At 46.0% G+C, this 19,427-nt stretch overlaps 1 protein-coding gene across 4 annotated transcripts in view; it reads right to left on the bottom strand.

Moving 5' to 3' along the window:
- NRAP (nebulin related anchoring protein) overlaps nucleotides 1-19,427 on the bottom strand; it is a 74,052-nt gene that overhangs the window by 8,061 nt on the left and 46,564 nt on the right. For all 4 annotated transcript variants that reach the window (XM_055248755.2, XM_055248762.2, XM_055248779.2 and 1 more), the window contains 11 exons: nucleotides 18,548-18,652; nucleotides 17,677-17,784; nucleotides 17,021-17,134; nucleotides 15,073-15,270; nucleotides 13,304-13,408; nucleotides 11,245-11,343; nucleotides 9,030-9,134; nucleotides 8,613-8,720; nucleotides 7,463-7,774; nucleotides 873-977; nucleotides 6-104 (listed from right to left, as the gene is read on the bottom strand). In XM_055248755.2, the coding sequence (XP_055104730.2) occupies nucleotides 6-104; nucleotides 873-977; nucleotides 7,463-7,774; nucleotides 8,613-8,720; nucleotides 9,030-9,134; nucleotides 11,245-11,343; nucleotides 13,304-13,408; nucleotides 15,073-15,270; nucleotides 17,021-17,134; nucleotides 17,677-17,784; nucleotides 18,548-18,652 (1,458 nt within the window). The remainder of the gene's footprint in view (nucleotides 1-5; nucleotides 105-872; nucleotides 978-7,462; nucleotides 7,775-8,612; nucleotides 8,721-9,029; nucleotides 9,135-11,244; nucleotides 11,344-13,303; nucleotides 13,409-15,072; nucleotides 15,271-17,020; nucleotides 17,135-17,676; nucleotides 17,785-18,547; nucleotides 18,653-19,427) is intronic.

Raw genomic sequence — 19,427 nt, 5'->3', positions numbered from 1 at the left:
CCCACCTCATTGCAGTGCATATAGCTGTTCTTGGCATGAACCAGGTCTGGGGAGTCAACCACTGAGGTGAACTTGATACTGTCTGGTTTTTTACGGTACTTGGTCTATAAGATAAAGACAAAGATTCTCATGAAACACAGTCAAACTGCATGCATTTTTCAGGATACAGCTTCACTCCACCTTCTCAGTACCTAACATGCCAATCATATTGTTGGAAAACAAGCCTTTCTTCTTGGTAGGTACCTAACAATCAAGAGTATAAAAAGATTCAGCTGCCTCTGTGATATGGAACATTTTACAGGTATTTACTCTCTTGAAGAGAGAGGCCACAAAGCACTATGGCTCCCCACAATAAAAGAATTCAGTAAAGGGCAGTATTCAGCATCAATGTGGCCCTGCTTGGACCCTGTCCAAATACATTCTGTTATTAAGAAACTGAAGAAGGCAGTGTCACCTTTGAGGGAATTCCAGGGCAGGGATCCCTAGGCTATTAGTATAGTAAGGAGTTCAGTTAATGTAACTATTCATGGGCAAATTTTAACACTATCAGAAATCAGAAAACCTCTGGACACAGAGTCAACTCAGTAGATGGGTGGCAAATTCCTCCTCCTCTCCATACAAAGAATAGGCCAGTTTAGATAACGATTGTACGTAATGTATTTGTTGAGAACTTTCTAATAAATCATGCCTTCAGTTCCTCAGCAGTGAATTCATTTGGAGGGAAACCTCATTCTGTCTTGGGATTTGGTTGCACATGGCCCTCCAAAAATACTGGGAGTCCAGTGGGTTCTCCACTCCATAAACAGATACCCTCTTCAAAAGGAAATGCTAGCTTGCCCTTGTCACTTGTGGTGGGGACAGGTTGATGGTACCTCGCTGATGAGTTCTCCAGCCTTCTTTGCACTCTCTATCTGTGGGGATCTCAGCGCCAGCCATCCTATGCCCTTCATGCCAATCAGGTCTGACTTGTAGCGCAACTGCAGGGAAAAAAATCATGGGCTTTATCAGGAGAGTGCCTAAGACTACTACAGCATTTCAAGAAGATCCTTGATTTGTAATAGCATTTATAATAATGCTTCATCACAACACTTCAACATCTTCACTGGGAGTGCATTCTGCATGTCGTCAAGTCAAACTGTTTGAATTTGTACATTCTGCCAGGAATTAATTAATGCATCACATACGAGATACAAGAAGGTCCCACCAGTGAATTGGCAGGATTTAAAGCAGAGAGTAACGACCTATGTGGACGATCGCATAAAGAAAGAGCTGAGGTATATGCTCATATCTAAGCACCAGCTGGGATTATTTTGTTTCATTCTGCCAGTGAGGCCATTACCCGCCTGACTAAATAGAAACATTCTGCACACTGTTCAGGCTTTGAACTCTGGGTTCAACCTGCTACAACTGGGAGCAAATCACTTTAACCAAAATGTGACTCAGTTTCTCTCTGTGATACTCGAAGTTCCTAACAACCCCTCTGTTCTCATAAAAACACCTGCTAGTACTCAGGGCTAAGAGCCACTCTTTAAGTTAGATTTTTTGTTCTTGTGATAGTGGCAGTGGAGGGGGAAAGAAGTCAATTATAGTAGGACTTTAAAAACGGAAACAAATTTAGATGCCACAAGCTAATAGTGAGTAAACCATTTTAACCGCTTCATGCCTCAGTTTACCACCTCCTCCCACTGTTACTCATTATGATTTGTTTATATTCCAAAAATAGGCTAAGCCTTATTTTCTTTCCTCATTTTAAGAGCTCGGAAGGTTAGGCTATGGCATCAGTCCTTGGAGAAAATAATAAATGGTGCTTTAAGACAGTGGGTCTGACTGGTAGCCTTCCCAAATGTTGAATCTCATTACTATTCCTTGATCTGCCCACCATTACCTACAATGAGACAGTCGCCTGAATGCTTCTCTTCTTCTCTTTATGGAAATTAGGCATTTTTTAAAGGTGGAAAAAGCCTCTCTAAGAAAATCTAAAATTTGGATCTAAACGAAGCTGATGGCATTTCTCTAATTTAGATATAAGCTCTGCTGTAACGCAAAATATCACTCCAGAAATCAGCCTCTCAGCCTTTTTAGTTCTCTTTCATTTCAGGATTCACAGCATTCCTCACAGCTGGCCTCAAAGAGGGTCCGTTTCTGATCTACTGTCTGCTGGTTAATGCCCCTGTGCAAATTCGACTGTGCCTTCCAACTGGTGAAGGGAGACATCACTCAGGCTCAGGAGCAGGTTTCAAAACCCCATGTCAGTAAGATTGCTTTTTATACCACGATCTTTCAGTCTACACCGGCAAAGCTTTTGCCTTGCACTCTGATAAAGAACAGAGAAAATTGGATAAATTTCTAAGTTGGAGAGAATAATCCTACAGGGCCTCTTCACAGCCGGGCCTTGCTCCTTTCATAAGCGAGATGAAGTGGGGAGCGCTCTTTCAACTTGCCTTTTGTTGAGCTGAACAGTACGATCCCAGGTAAGTCAGAAAGCAAGATGCAGGTTCCCCAAAGATCTGACTGTGCCTCCAACTCTCTTATAAATGGATTGTCTATTGATATCTCAGCTCCCAGCCCAGCTTTGACTATTCACGCAGACCCTAAAAACAACACACTTGCCCCAGACTTCATGATAAAAGAGGGGGCCAGGGGAGGGGAGTCAAGAAGAATCTGCTACCCAAAGATGGTTTCGAAGAAGTATTCTAAGATAATGAGAGACCTTTCAAAGCTGCACAGCTGAATCTGGCTTCCCCAAATGGCAGCCTCACTTTTTTTCCCCTCTTACATACTAAGGTCTAGAAGACCTCTTCGGATTCACACATGGGGTTACCCGGCACCCCCATTTTGGAGCACTGTGTTGCAAATGCTCAAGCTGCAGCTTTCAGTCCTTGAGTTCTAATGCAGAAGGAATGATGTAAGCCATTGTGCCCAGCAAGTGGCTGGGGTAAAGTATATCTTTGTCATATTAATAAGAAACATTACAATTACGACCTTGTGTAGAGTGGGGTTTGTTTTAGACCCATTATTTCATTCAGTCCTCACACCATCCTGCAAAGAAGGGGTTATATTCTCTCTCTCTCTCTCTCTCTCGAGATGGGGTCTCTCTTGTTATCCAGGCTGGAGTGCAGTGGTGTGATCATGGTTCACTGCAGTCTTGATCTCCCAGGCTCAAGTGATCCTCCCACCTCAGACTCTCAGAGTAGCTGGGACCACAGGTGTGCACCACCACAACTAATTTTTTTTTTATTTTCTATTTTTGTAGAGATGGAGTCTCCCTATGTTGCCCAAGCTGTTCTCTAACTCCTGGGCTCAAGTAATCTTCCGGTCTCAGCTTCCCAAAATGTGGGATTACAGGTGTGAGCCACCATGCCCAGCCTAAGGAACAGTTATTCCCATTCACAGAACTATTTTGGTTTTCAAATGATTGTTCAGACTCTCAGCAGAGCCACCAGCTGCTGTACTGTGGGTAAGCCACACGAGGTAGTGGTTAAGAGGACAGACACAGAGCACCTAGGTTCAGAATCCAGCCACCCGGGGAAGCCAAAGAGACTGAACCAGGAGTTAAGAGGCAAGAGCTAGAAGCCTCGCTATGCCTTGTACTAGCTGTACAGTCTTGAGCAAATCATTTCCCTACCAGCTGTGGCCTTCGGCAAGCTACTTAGATTATTGGTGCCTTATTGCCGCATCCTGTAAAGAAAGGAGTCATACTGGTACCCACCTAGATATTAAATGAGATAGTTCACACAAAATACTTATGCCAATGCCTAGCCCAGGGTAAGAGTTCCATAGATTTTAGTTATTGCTGTTGTTGTTATTTCTGAGGGAGAAACTGAGTCCCGAGAGCTTAAGGAGCCTACCTTAGGTCACACAGCTGTAAGCAGAGAGGCTGGGACTGTCTCCATGACATTTCCTGCCCGTGCCTTTCCGGACTCCCGGCAGCCTGGTCTGAGACCATGGAGGGAGCAGGCAACAGCCGACTTGAGAAGCACGGAAGAGGTGATGAAATCAGCACCTGCCCATAATGCACGTTGCCTGGACCAGGCACGCATCTCAGGTGAATTTCTGAGTCAAGCAATTGGGCCGGGCTGGTCCGGACTGGGCAGACATGGGAATGAACCACGGCCCTGAGGAGCTCAGCATCTCTGGGTCCCCTCTGGCCCTACCCAAAGCTTTCTCTCTGGCCTGGGGAGGGCAAGGTCAGGAAAGCAGATGAAAGCCGGGGCTGCTCCGTTGACATAATGCCTATTTAGCACCTGTTTCCTTTTCTGCATAATAGAAACACGTGAATTCGGAGTTTTGATAATGGCTGCTATCAAGCTGAAGCCGCAGAACCAGCTGAACATTTCAGGGACTCCTGTTCACAGCTTCTTTGAATCCAGACTCCCTCATTAACCAATTTGCAGCTTAAAAACAATGCGTACAGCATAATATGATCATTTAAAATTTAAGCAATCACTTCTTAGCATTTAAAAATGTAATATCCTGCCTTTAAAATGTCAGCATAAGATTGCCAACTACAATTTCATGGGAGGGATTCTCCTTTTTAGATTATGTTCTCTCTACTTTCATTTTTTAGTGTGAAAATGTCCTTTCTTTTCAGAAATAACAGTGACATAAATGGTAGCTTAAGGTAGTGTTTGTATTTTTCCTTCTTCCTCAGTTAGTAAAAAAAATTTGACATTATGTGGATCCCACCATTTAAAAGCCATTGTCCCATGAATCCCAAAGTCTAAGATCGCGGATCAAATCGAACCTCTTTGCTTTTCTTTTACTTTCTTTTTTTCTTTCTTTTTATTTTTTTGAGACAGGGTCTCTGGTTTTCTGTCACCCAGGCTGAAGTGCAGTAGCACAATCGTGGCTCACTGCAACCTCTGCCTCCTGGGCTCAAGCATCCCCCCACGTCAGCCTCCTAAGTAGCTGGGACTACAGGTGTGCACCACCACACCCAGCTAATTTTTTGTAGAGACAGGGTTTCATCATGTTGCTCAGGCTGGTCTCGAACTTCTGAACTCAAGCAATTCACTTGCCCTGGCCTCCCAAAGTGCTGGAATTACAAGTGTGAGCCACCACACCCGGCCCCTTTTTGCTTTTCTGATGGAGAGGTGGAGGCCTAGAAAGGGAAGTGACTGCTCATGGACACACAGTGACAGAGCTGGGCTTCCCACACACATCCTCTGACTTCCAGCTCCACCTCCCATACCTCTCCCAGGTGGCCTCTCTACCTTCCTGGGGGGCCTGTTCTGTCCCAGAAGGTTTCTGTTCTCCCAAGAAATAAGCCATTGACAAGAGGGTCCCTTGTTGGGCACCAGAGAGTCATGCTATCAGCTGTTTTGGGGGCCCTCAGGATTGCTTAGCAAATGGAAGGACTTTGTAAGTGGAACTTGGGCTGGCACTTTAGTAACTAAATCCCCTATGTGGGACCCAGATGAAGGCACCCTACTCTACACTCTGCTTGATGGTGAATGACATGATATTGCAGTTCCAGCAAACTGTGATTAATAATGCAATGATAATTAAATTAACAAAATCATTACTGCAATTAATAATAATTGATTTTGTGTTTAGAATACCCCACTTATTGCTATCTACAATTAATCTAGCAGTAGTCATTGCCCTGAAGGCAACCAGAATTGAGGGGCTTGGTGCAAGGAACGTATTCAAACAGCTAATACTTATTCTAGTGTTTCTATGGATCAGGTATCATGCCGATTCATATAGACCAGTTCTCTGCTGAGAACCAGATTCTCAACGGGGGATAACTTCGTCTCTCAGGGACATTTGTTTGGCAAGATTTAGAGGCATTCGTTGTCACACTGGGGGGTAGGGTGCTATGGGCACCTAGAGGATAAAGACCACGGATGTTACTAAATATCCTGAAATGCACGGGACAGGCCCCTAAAACAATCAGCCTGCAAAAATGTCAAAGGTGCAGACGTTGAGAAACCCTGACACAGATGGCTGGTTATGTTCTAAAATGAGAGCACCTTCTTCCTAGGGATGCTGATGGCCTAGAGAGAGGATGTGAGGCGCAGTGCCTGCCACACTGTGCAACGCAGTCCCATTGTCATTATTGTCATGTCCCATGCCATTGTTACCATGTCTGCGGCTTGGAGAGGGCGTGAACTTGTCCAAGGTCACCCAGCCAGTAGTGGGGGAGCTATGGTTGGAATCTCAGAAGTCTGACTCCAGAATCTTGCACCATGATGTGGGAGGGGCCAGCGCTCCCCACCAGCCTGCTTGGTGCCCCTGCTCAGGGTCTATGCCTGTGCTGTGAGGGGCATGGCTCCCTGCTCTGAGCTCCCCCCAAGAGAGCAGCATGGTTAAGAATGGGTTCTGGAGCCTACCCTCCCTCGGCACTTCCCACATGACCTCATCTCTAAAACAGGAGTAACAGCTGTCCCCACGTCAGACTGCTTTCACAAGTTTAAAAGCGAAGATAAGCAGTCAGGGAGAGTCGGCGGTGGTTACAGTCTTATCGCCACCCTCATCCTTACTCTGCAGAGCCTAGGCCCTGCTCAGACCCTGTGATTCCATCCCCACTCACTCGGCCTCAATCAGGCCAAGGCTGCTCCATCACTTCAGCCTCAAACAGGCCAAGGCTGCTCCTACTCAAGTCCTTGGCCTTTGAACTTGCTATTCAGTTTTCCTGGAGTTCCCTATCCCCTTCTGTCTTTTCCTTAAGGCTTTTGCTCAAATATCAGCTTTTCAATGAGAACTACCCTAATGCCCTATTTTAAATGGCACATGTGTATGTGCACACATACACACACACACACACACCTCCTGCCCCACTTCCCTGTTCTATATGTCTCCATAGCATGTATAAACATTGACATATTACATATTTCATGTATTCACCATGGCTAATCTCCCTCCAGTATAACAGGAGTTTCCTGAGCACAGGAATTTCTTGACTCTTTTGTTAACTGATGCACTCTCAGGGCTTAGAATGGTGGCTAGTGTACAGAAGGTGCTCAATAAAGATTTTTTTTTTTCTGAGATGAAGTCTTGCTCTGTCACCCAGGCTGGAGTGCAATGGCGCAATCTCAGCTCACAGCAACCTCTGCCTCCCGGGTTCAAGCGATTCTCCTGCCTCAGCCTCCCAAATAGCTGGGACTACAGGTGCATGCCACCATGCCTGGCTAATTTTTGTATTTTTAATAGAGACAGGGTTTCACCATGTTGGTCAAGCTAGTCTCAAACTCCTGACCTCATGATCCGCCCAGCTCGGCCTCCCAAAGTGGTGGGATTGAAGGTGTGAGCCCCTGTGCTAGCCCTCAATAAAGATTTGTTGAATGAGTCAATGAATGATTCCAACCTAAATGACACAGACCCAGCAAATCATTATTTGGGGAAGGCACATAGGGGTAGGAGAGCCCAAAAGACTAAGGAAGAAGCAGAGACTGACACCCAGGTTTGGTGAAAGGAGAAAGGCTGGGGGCTGGTTTGCCTTCCACAAGGCCACCCCTACCTCACTCTGCAGGGCATGGGCTTTCTTGGCCCAGGCCATCTTCAGGTCCTCGGGCAGTGCTGTGAACTCGTGATACTGCGTCCTGTAGTCGTGGTCGCTGGCCAGAGCCTGGGCATTCTTGGCATGGACCAGGTGCACCATGTCCATGGGCAGATGGAACTGGGCTTGGCTGCTGGTCGCCCCTCTCCTGTACTGAAGCTCGCTCTGCAGCTGGCCCATGCGCCGGCAGTGCTGGATCTGGGGGTCGTCTCTTACACTCTGGGGCCCTATGAGTTTCCCTCGCTCCTTCACAAAGTCATGTCTGTAGAGAAACTGCAAGAAAGGGCTGGCTGGTCAAATTCTATCTGTGCATTTTCATTGCAGAGTCTAGAAAAATCACTTGTTCTTACACTAGGAGGTGATAATTATAAGAAAAACCACAGTGGGGTTGGCCTGAGAGTGTGCCTTCCTCCCTGGGGGATGAACAATTAAAACATCGCTCCATTCTTCCTATCTAATTAAAATCAGATCCTCAGAACCAAAGGAAGGGCTTCACTCCCCTTACATGTCCTATGGCCAAAAGGAATTTATCAAAAAGGGTGAAAGAGAAACTTGTGCTTTATCCGTTCGCACTTGGCAAAACATTAAACCCAAAAGACAGGATCCATTTATTTGAAGTCCACATTTTTCTGTGATTTGTTTGTGGGAAAGAGAAAGTCACCTTCATGTCCCAAAGCTATGGACGTTATCAACAGAGTGAAACACAGCCATCAAATCCTAACACCAATGCGTGAAACTACAGAGAGCCAAGAGGGAGATGTGTTCCGGCTATATTGCAATTTTTATCAAGAGTTCTCGTTCTAAGCCTGGGTGGAGTTAGAAGACAGGCAGTTCATGCATTACAAGGGGACTGTCGCCTAGATGTTGCAATTAGAAATAAATCATCAACTCCTTCCTGCTAGAGACCTTTGCCTGAATTTAGCTTCTGATTAACAGAGCCTTTCTTTTCCCCCCTCAAAGAATCTCATTCATAACTAATATATTCTGCAGGTGACATCCTGTCTCGCATGGTTATAGATTTGCTTTAATTCAGGAAAATCCACCGTAGACATTGTTTTACATGAAGTTAACAGAAATTAGGCAAGATGGAAGGTCATATCATTCAACTCACATCACTGGCTATATCTCCAGAGGCCCGGGCAGCCTGGAAGGGGAGCGCTTCTATTGTCAGCCTGTAGCCTTGAGCACGAAGATTATGCCAGGACTCTTTGTATTTTGCCTAAAGTGGGAACACATGTAAATCTTTAAAAAAAAAATTACATGAATCAACGAGCAAAGGCCACCCCTTTCATTTATAGCACAGTGTTCCAGAATCAATTTCTGTTTTGTGCAGCAAATCTCATTAGTACACACCCTGGGTACACTCATGGACTCACATTTGTGAGAAGGTATATTTAACATGGGCATCTAAGCTACACATTTTAAAAAGCTTCTGTGAAGGCCAGAAAGGTCAGTGTTGGGTTACTTCACAGATGCAGACATATATGGCTTTGGAGCATGCTTGAACTTAAGCAACAAAAGGGCTTACGTCACTCAGGTTGGCTGCATTCGTTTTTGCTCGGATGAACTCGGGCAGACCCAGGGTCATTGTATACTGGTGTCTTGCATCCTCTCCAGCTGCTTTATAGAGGCGCTGGGCCAAAAATAATAATAATAATAATAATGCGAGAGATAAGTGCTGTGCATTTCTGCAGTGCTGGAAGTCCCTCAATGGCAGTTGAGGAGACACAATAGCAAAAAACCATTCATTGTGTCATGGAGACATCTCCAGTCTTGGGGAAGATGTTTATTTCAATAAAGACAATCATTCATGAGTCAAATCGAGTGATGTAAAAGGAATATGTAAGGAATGGCAATGTGCTTTGCTGAATAATAGGCCAGGGAAAGAAAAATAAATTTAAGATTACTCCTGAGGTTCCTTATATTGTAGACTTTGTCCTTGAGGACAGAGTATAAAGATCATACAAAGACCTGGGAAATTTAGGAGAAGGGAGGTGGAAGGGACATCTCCAAACCCAGGCCTGTACCCTTTACTAAAGCTGCAGGATCCTTTCCACAGGTGAATCACACCAGTGCTGCCCTGGATGGCCTCATCTTGTACAAAAACATCCATTCTTGTGATTAGAAATGGGTCTATGAGCCGGGCGTGGTGGCTGATGCCTATAATCTCAGCACTTTGGGTGAATGAGGCCAGTGGATCACGAGGTCAGGGGTTCGAGACCAGCCTGGCCAACATGTTGAAACCTCTTCTTTACTAAAAATACAAAACTTAGGGCCGGGCGTGGTGGTTCATGCCTGTAATCCCAGCACTTTGGGAGGCTGAGGTGGACACATCACCTGAGGTCGGGAGTTCAAGACCAGCCTGACCAAGATGGAGAAAACCCATCTCTACTAAAATACAGAATTAGCCTGGCGTGGTGGCGGGCGTCTGTAATCCCAGCTATTTGGGAGTCTGAGGCAGGAGAATTGCTTGAACCGAGGAGGCAGAGGTTGCAGTGAGCGAAGATCGCACCACTGCACTCCAGCGTGGGAGACAAAGCGGGACTCTGTCTCAAACAAACAAACAAAACAAACAAACAAAAAAATTAGCTGGGCATGGTGGCAGGCGCCTGTAATTCTAGCTACTCAGGAGGCTGAGACAGGAAAATTGCTTGAACCCGGAAGGCGGAGGTTGCAGTGAGCCGAGATAGCACCACTACACTCCAGCCTGGGTGAAAGAGCGAAACTCCATCTCAAAAAAAAAGAAAGAAAAGAAAAAGAAAAAGAAAAAAGAAATGGGTCTGTGGTTGCCGAGTTGGCTAATGCCAGAGGCCATCAGAGAAGGCACTGTTATCCCACAGCACGAAGCTCATAAAGTAGGCAGAAAAGATTAAATAGGAATTGAAAAGTGATACTGTCACTCTAAAAGGTCATGAACTCCATCCTTTATCCCAAGCTGCCATTTCTTGCTTTTCAGTTGGAGCAAGTAAGAACTAATAGTGTAAATAACCAAATCTCAGCTGACTTCTATAAGTTAGAGTCAGAAGGAGAATCTTAAAAACTAAAGATAGAGTCAGAAGGAGAATCCTAAAACCTAAAGGTGGTTCAAAATGTAATTCTCTGCCAAGCTCGCCTATTTCGAACCTGTAAGAGAGCCACTAAGAAGAAGTAGAATCAATGAGGCTGGAATGATAATTTTAATGAGATTCCTTCCCTTGCATCTGCCCTCTGCTGGATACACGAAAGTGTAAATTGGGTAAATGGTGAGTGAGAAGAGGAGAAGGTAGAGAATTGAGAAGCCTGACAAACATCTTCCAATTTAACTGTACTTGGATAATCACAAATCCTCCCACATCAGATTGACAATGTAAAATTGGTTAGCCAATATTTGCCTAGATAGAACAAATGAAATATAGACCAGTACTTCTCAGACCTTCATGTGCCAAAGAATCATCTTGTGATCCTGTCAAATGACCATTTGGAGTCAGTAGATCTGAGGTTGTGCCTTGCCAGTATGCTCCCAGGCAATGCTTATGTAGCTGGTCTGGGATTGCACTTGGAAAGCGAGACTAGATAATCCCAGATTCCCAACTGGGCTTTCATTTCCTCTGGAAAATGTTTAGGTTCCATATGATGACATTCTTTTCTTTCCAAACCTCCACATAAACACCCATGCTCTTTCTCACCCCACACACATTCAGGTGTATTTTTAACAATCTAGCAATTTTTAAAAAGACCATTCCGAAGCCATCAGGAGATTTTACCTCATTCGTTATCTGGTTGCTGAATTTCGCATGAAGGAGGTTGGGAGTGTCTGTCACAGCTGTGTACTTGAATGAGTGGGGATGCTGCCGATATTTACTCTGAATTCACACACAAGAAGGGAAGAAGACGGCTCCGTAAGGGATAAAAACCAGAAGCAGAACCAGTTCTTTAAGTATTAGCCATAAAGCCTTGTTTTGCAAAGGCTGAAAATCTATCACTCCAGAATCCAGGTTGTCACCTGCCTTTGTGACCCCAAAACTCACTGGGATGAGGAAGCAGAGAGGAGGATAGGATGGACCGAATCAGAACCTTCTAAATGGGAAAGGGAGATTTAGTCCTTTGCCACAAATGTGAACATGGCTATTTAAATTTGTGTTTGTTCCAGATCTTTGCTGGACAGAGAACCAGTGCTCTTCTACCTTGATGGCATACCACAAACTGCAGCTTTAAAAAAACAGACATGCCAGGCATGGTGGCTCATGCCTGTAATCCCAGCACTTTAGGAGGCCAAGGCGGTGGGATCCCCTAAGGTCAGGAGTTCGAGACCATCCTGGCCAACATGGCGAAACCCTGTCTCTACTAAAAAATACAAAAATTAGCTGGGCATGGTGGTGCATATCTGTAATTCCAGCTACTTGGGAGGCTGAGGCAGGAGAATCGCTTGAACCTGGGAGGTGGAGGTTGCAGTGGGCTGAGATTGCACCATTGCACTCCAGCCTGGGTGACAGAGTGAGACTGTCTCAAAATAAATAAATAAATAAACTAAAATAAAAATAAATAAAAAAATAAAACTTTAAAATAGGTGTGCCCACACCCCACCCTGAGAGACTGGGATTCAGTAAATTAGTCACTGGGGCCCAGGCCTCTGCATTTCTTAAGGTTTTTTAAGGTTCTGATGCACCATGAGGTACAGAGACCACTTGCTTTAGAGATTTCACTGGAAAAGCAAAGCATGAGGTTAAATCTAAACTCCCCTAGCAGGCAGAACATAAGCTTATCTGAGCACTCAGGCTGACTGCCGAACACCTATTACTTCCAGTACCTTCCATTATCCCCTCTTGTCCCTGCATCTACCATGAATAAAAGTCCCGTCACCCTCCCAGGGGTGAGCAAGATTCCCCAGGAAATCAGAAAGCTTAGAATTCTAAGACTTCTGTATTTTTAACAAGAAATTATCACCATTTCAAGCTTATAGTAACCATTTCATATACAGCGGCCAGAAAAGCACAGTGCTTATATTACTGCTAATCCTCACAAAAATTAAAAGAGAGGGGTCTGAGTATACCCATTTGACTAAATAAGAAGTGGAGGCTCAGAGAGTTGTAGGTCACTGGCTTGAGGTCACACAGCAAATCAGTGCTGGCCTGGAATGTCAGTCTCTCTCTGTTGGTCTTCAAAGCCTGCTTTGTTTGCATTGTACCACAGGGTCACTCTTCAAAGGGACATAGGGAAAGAATATCTCATGGGCCAGTGAATAATCCTTATATGTTAATAGAGGAACTGACTCCATATCCTCAAAGCTGTCTTAAATGGCATGCAGTCTGAATGGAGAATCCAATAAGAAAAAAAAAAAAAAAAAAGTCCAGCCCAGGGGTTAGGCAGTGAGTCACTGCTGCTAAGAGTTTAACATCCAGCTGGCTTTAGTGGTAAGAAACAAACTGATTGGCTGGGCGCAGTGGCTCACACCTGTAATCCCAAAACTTTGGGAGGCCACGACAGGTAGATCACTTGAGGTCAGGAGTTCAAGACCAGCCTGGCCAACATGGTGAAACCCCGTCTCTACTAAAAATATAAAAATTAGCCAGGCATGGTTGCACTCACCTGTAATCTCAGCTACCTAGGAGGCTGAGGCAGGAGAATCGCTTGAACCCAGGAGACAGAGGTTGCAGTGAGCAGAGATCGCGCCACTGTACTCCAGCCTGGGTGACAGAGCGAGACTCCATCTCAAATTAGAAAAAAAAAAAAAAAGAAAAGAAAGAAAGAAAAAGGAAAGAAACAAACTGATTCTCCTCTGCTGTGGATATGTCCTGGACACTCAACACCAGCATCCGCAGTTACCTCACTGATGAGTTCCGACGCTTTCTTCCTCCCTTCAATCTCTAACGTGCCTGGAATGACACAGGCAACGCCTCGCATAAAGTTCAGGTCTGACCGGTACAAATTCTAGAAGGAATAATAAGTACAAAGAATCAGAAAAGCCAAGCTCTCAGAACAAGGAAGCAAAGCAAAACCAGAGGTCTCATGACACAGCATCTGACAGCGTCATAATTGGAACTCAAGGCTGAACCCGTCCCTCCGGATATATTAAACTCAGCCAACGCACAAACGCTTCTTGGTAAATGCTCACTAGGGGGGAAGCAATGTAGGTCAGAAGAAAATAATTCTGCTGTCACTTGTCTCAGAGTAGCTGTTCCACGGAAGCGAGACAGATTTTTATTTTAATGCGGGCTATCAAAAAATAAACACTGAAGTGGATTGTGGTTAGAAAGTCAGTTGTCTTGGGGCAAATGTGGAAATGGTCTAACAGGTCTTCTAAAACAAAACTCAGCAGCAGCGGGTGGTATTAATTAATCATGGGTTAAGAAAGAACTAATAAATAAATCCAAAAGAATCTGGCAAAGGACTGCCTGAGTTCGTGTGGGTGGGGGCCAGTGTGTGTACCTGAGTGATTTGGGCTGACAGCTTAAAGAGTCCCCAGATTCACTCCCCTTCAGCCAGTGAGGCGCCCCCTGGGCGTGCTGCCTTCCAATCGCTATCACAACCAGAGGTAGGGCAAGCGAGGGCTCCGCTCAAGTGACAAACGGGCCCCCGAGATAAGCATGGCAGCTCCCTTGTTCCTACAGCTGCTCTCAGGTTCCTGACAGTTTATGTCATTCAGTAAACGCTGTACACAGGCGTAAAATCCAAACAGACGACAGACACCCAGATCTGAGTGCCGCTCAGATAGCAGGCACTGCCAAACCAGGAAAGAGGTTTTGTGCGGAGTTTTCTTTTCCTAAGTGGGCCCATTACCTGCAAATCTCATAGCATGGAAACCTAGCAAGCTGGGAAATAAGGTGAGTAGTGAACAGGATGTGGATGCCTGTTGGGAAGAACGTTCTGGCTCTCCTTGGGAGTGAAGAAGTCTCCAATGCTTCCTGACCCTCCTGGGCCTGTCTGCTTCAGAAATCGGGATCAGGAGTGAGAAATGCATGTCCGAGGAGTACAAAGACTCCTCAAAGGGACCCAGGGAGGGTCTCCAGGGCCCTGATTTCCCTCTCTGCTCCCTGAAGTGCGTCAGTCCTGACAGGTTCTGAGCAGCCTCTCCTAACAGATTTTAGCCCTCCTCAGAAGGCAGGTGGCACAGGAATGCATGAAGCACCAAGAGGAATCCTGAGACTTGAGGCCAGAGGCAATACCATTGGCAAATCTTAAACATGCACGGCCATGAACCTTGAGGGCATCTTTGTCATTTGAACCTCAAGTTCAAATCCCAGCACTCTCTTTCTCACTATAGCTGTGTGATCTTGGGCAAGATATCTAACTTCTCTGCATTTCACTGTAATTTCTCTGTAAAGTGAGGATAAACTAATGATATGGGCTGATTGTGAGATAATGCATAAAACAATGCTTAGAGTGCAGCAAAAAATAATAAATGGTGGTTATGATTAGATTTGCGTAACTGTGCTTAAGGGCTGTGCAGGAACTCAGACTGGGTTTCAAAATAAGACTTGGGTTTAGGATTTCTCACTTCCAGAGATTTCACTGAGCCAACAGGAGCTTGGAGGTCACCACCCTGGGGTCCTAAGAGAAGAAGGGCCCCCGAGAAAGAGGCCAGGTCTCCTTACCTCGCTCTGCAATTTGTGAGCTTTCTTGGCACAGCTCAGCCTCAGGTCTTCTGCCAAGGAAGTGTACTGGGGCAGTGGATGTTTGTAGTCCTGGTCGCTGGCCAGGGTCTGAGCCTTCTTGGCATGCACCAAGGCAGCCATGTCCAACGGCAGATGGAACTGCGCCTTTGAGTGTTCAAAGCCTTTCTTGTAATTCACCTGGAGGGGCAGACAGAGCAACAGCGGCTATTTCAAAGCCACTATTTGCAACAGGACCATCAGGGAGGGCAACTGCAATGCAGTTGTCTGGAGGTAAGCCCGGGGGAAGTTCTTGGCACGGCCAGTGCTCCTTTCTTGCAGAGACTGGCCTAATAACCAGGGCTTGTCTCTAGGCCCTGACACTTACCACCCCCAGCTCCTGGAGGTCATTGATCTGGATGAGGAAGGCCCATGGTCCCCTCATTTGAGGAACATACAAAAGTTCAAGGAACAGTAAATAATGTCAGTGATTCCCTTGCTCAAATCTTTAGATCTTTCTATTTTTCAGAGGCAAGATGATGCATCGCTCCCTGCCCACCATATTTTTTCCCATCACCCACTCGAGTTCAGACACAAGGGATTCTCCTCTCACACTAGCTTAGGAAGAGCTTCTTCAAAGCATTCAGTGATTTTCCTAGTCAACGTGGGAGCCAGGAGCAGTGGGGAGGATGCTTGGAGAGTTAGGCCTCAGGGATAGGCATTCCCCAAAACCCAACACACACCCTAGGAGAGGGAGGGGAAGACCCATTCCAGACCATAGGTGCGACTATAGTCCTTGGAGGAGCTGTGTTTAAAGGTCTGGGAAACTCTGAGAATAATCAGATGCAGAATTACCACCTCTTCCTCATCCTCCTTTGTCCTTCCATTGTCTTTCATTGCTCTGGCCACCCCTCCCTGACCTCCTACCCCCACTTCCATTCATTCTGTCCTCACCCCTAGCATAATGCCAAGGACAGTTCATATCCCACCTCATATTCTTAGGTCAGCAACTCAAGATGGAAAGGAAAAAAAAAGTTATGAATGGGGAAACTGAGGCAGAATACAAAATGGCAGAGAACATGTGAAGCTGTGGAAAGACCATGAGAGGTAGAGCTGGCTCCATGGCCTGGCTCCGCCCCTATCTAGCTGACCCTGGACAAGGGACTGAATCACTCAGAGTTTCTACTTCCCTGTGAGAAAATAAGGAAGAATAACAAGATGGAGTTCCTAGAGATAGTCTGACAGTTAACTGAGACACTGTACATAAAACCGCTTAGCCTCTGTAACATGCTGGATACAGATTTCATCACCAACGTTAGCCAACTCATATATGTGCAAGGAGACAGTGCCTACACACATTTGCCAGCCTCCAGAGGGTCACAACCAACAATGACAAGGTCATTGCAAACTCAGATGCCTACAGGGGCCAGGCAGGTAGCATAAAGGAGTAAAGCAGGAAGTGAAGAGGAGGGTGGCTGCCTGGCCCACTGCATGGATCCCTTCTAAATGGAGCTGTTGGTCAGGAAGCCACTTCAACCAACTGTAGCCTTAAGGAATCCAGGTCCAGCTTCTGGCCAGAAGCCTAACACTTTTATATAAAATTTTCCATTTTTAAAAATTTGCAATTAATCCACTCTGCAGACCAAATGAAACACCCCTGGAGGCCAAATCCAGCCCAGGGTCAAGTCCAGACCAGTGGCCAGTGGCCACTGGTGAAAATTATAGAATGCCCAGCCCAGAAGGGAACTAAGGGGTCAACCAGTCCGGCACCTCATTTTTACAGAGGAGGAAGGTGTAGCCCAGAGGGTACAAGTGATTTAACAGTGTCACATAGCAAGTTAGCAACAGAACCAATACCCACGTCCAGAAGGACAAATGAGGTTAGGTTGCTGTGCAGTGAGCATTGTCAGGTGGGGGGCCCGCAGCGGCTGATGCCTCTCCCCCCACTTACATCACTCTGCAGTGAGGTCGCATACACTGAATGTGCAAGGCTGATATCATCTTCCAAGCTCCGGGAACCAAGCATCTGTCCTTTCATTTTCTCAAATGCCTCTTTGTATTTGTACTAAAGGGAAAGAGAGCGGGAGAGAGGAACAGCTCAGGGATAAGGGACACAGAATGGAAGAGGTGGGCATTGGGTGAAAATGTTTTGTTCTTTTGACAGTAACTGGGTGAGTTAAAAGAAAATGCTCGGGAGTCGTCAAAAGGGCTATTCTTTCATATGCAAGACTCCCAATGACTAAAGGGCTCGGCTGTGAAATGGCAGGACGCATTAGCACGTGGGCGGCCCTGCGCTGGAGGAAGGTGGGTGCATTGTTAGCCATCTCTTCACGTGGACTGTCTTTATGAACACCTTGGTGGAGGGTGCATTTCATCTGCCCAGGGCCTATGTTTACAGTCCAGCATTTGGCTTTGTATCCCAGGCTGGGGAATTTTTTGTTGCAAGATATGTTCTTTCTCACTGGTCATTATCTGACTGCCCTGACACAGTCAGTTCAGAGAGGACAGGGAATTATCCACAGGCAAAAGAAGGCATGGGTTACGGGCAAAAGGAGTGAAAACCGGTTAGTGTTGAACATTCTCAGAGGAATGGGGGCGAATGCTCACATCACTTATGATTTCACCAGAAGCCTTTGCTGCTTGGAATGGAAGGGCATCCAACCTCAGTTTATAGCCACCGTCTCGAAGTTTGCTCCAGGATTCCTTATAACGCGTCTGTCGGGAAGAGGTGCACAAGGAAAGATCTTTGAGTGACCTGGTGGTTTCCTAAACTCTGGCTTACCAAATTGGGAATCTGGTTTGTGGTGGGTCCCCTCCCTCCCTGGCCAGTTGGAGTTAGAGATCATGGTGGCTTAGCTAAACCCATGTGAGTTGGATCCTGCCTCGTGCACACCTTTGGAGGTGGGCAGGGGATGGGGTTGAGGGGAATGGGTTGAGGCATAGAGGGGAGAGGAAGCAAAGGCTTTAGAGTCAAACAGGCACAGATTTTTCTAAGCAGCAATTTGATTGGAAGGACGCATGAGATTGCATATGCATAGTGCTTTATATCAGATAAAGAAAAGTCAGACGTCTCTATCAAAGAACAGAAATGGTGGGCAGGGGAGCTGACAGATTTTGGAGAGGAGGAGTTAAGCCCCAAGTCTTCCCTTGGTATAGCCACTGGATATACTCAGCTATATTCTGATGTTCCCACTTTCCAGCTCCTCCAAACCAATGCTCTTTGAAGTAGGCAGAGAATGTCCCCAGATCATTCTTTCAAATGAGCTGGACTCTTCTGCAGGACCAGCTACATAATGTGCAGGGCCTAGTGCAGATGAAAATGTGGGGCCCCTTGTTCAAAAATATCACATATTTCAAGGTGGTGATGGCAGAACATGAAACCAGCTCGGGGGCTTCTGAGCACAGGGCACTGTGTGCCTGCCCATGACTAGCCCCGCTCTCCCGTCATTAAAACCCGTGCCCCTTGGGTCAGCCTCACCTCACTGATATTCATGGCATTCAGCCTGGCCAGCAGGACTTCAGGGAGGTCAGCAGTCGGCGTGTAATGATGCTTTATGTTTTCTCCTTGTTCCCTGTATAATCTCTGTGGATGGAGGGAGGTTTTGCATGAAACCTAGACCCCATTCCATGCAGCCATCAGCCAGGTTACGCTTCAAGAGTCCAAGCTGCTGCAGCTGCCATCTCCTCACAGAGACGTGATCTCAGGCACCCTGCCTCCACCCAGATTTTACATCTAGCATGGTGACAGGCATGTCATTTCCAAGCTCTGCTTCCTAGCTCAGAACATGACAAGCTGAAGCGTTCCCCTCAGTGAACGCTCCACTCATAGTAAACTGCTCAGATGGGTGTCAAATGAGAAAAAGAGGTTTACTTAACACCTAGTAATAATTTGGTCATTAACTGTCAGCTATGAGAGGGCATCAAGATACAGAAGGTGAGCAAGAAGATGGCTCTTGCACAGGCGAGGTTTTCTCCTCCCTATCTCAATATTCCTCCGGTCCCCCGTCTCAAATATTCTTCCCCTAAGACATGTCTCCTGGGTGGGTCTGGGACTCTATTTACCCAGAACTCTGACCCAAGCTTTGGATATCCTGGTAGTTAATAATGACACATACAGTTGGCATCAGCCACCAGAGAAAGTTTCCAAACAGGGTTTTTCCATCCCAAATCTTATCAGATGTATCCAAGTTTCTACGTATCACAGCAGTGCCCCCTAGAGTTGGCTAGGGTAAGGAAGAAACAGGTATTGTTTTTCTTCATACAAAGGTTCTTGTTTGACCATCTGTGTTTCTCAGAATTCAGTTTGATTCTGATGGGCTGATTATGAAGAAGTTATAAATTCCTAAATCCATAAGCTT

This window comes from Symphalangus syndactylus, chromosome 2, assembly GCF_028878055.3.
Source record: "Symphalangus syndactylus isolate Jambi chromosome 2, NHGRI_mSymSyn1-v2.1_pri, whole genome shotgun sequence".
In the NCBI taxonomy this organism is placed as follows: domain Eukaryota; kingdom Metazoa; phylum Chordata; class Mammalia; order Primates; family Hylobatidae; genus Symphalangus; species Symphalangus syndactylus.
Note: the sequence above shows the minus strand (reverse complement) of the source record. Positions and strands in the feature narration are given on the sequence as shown.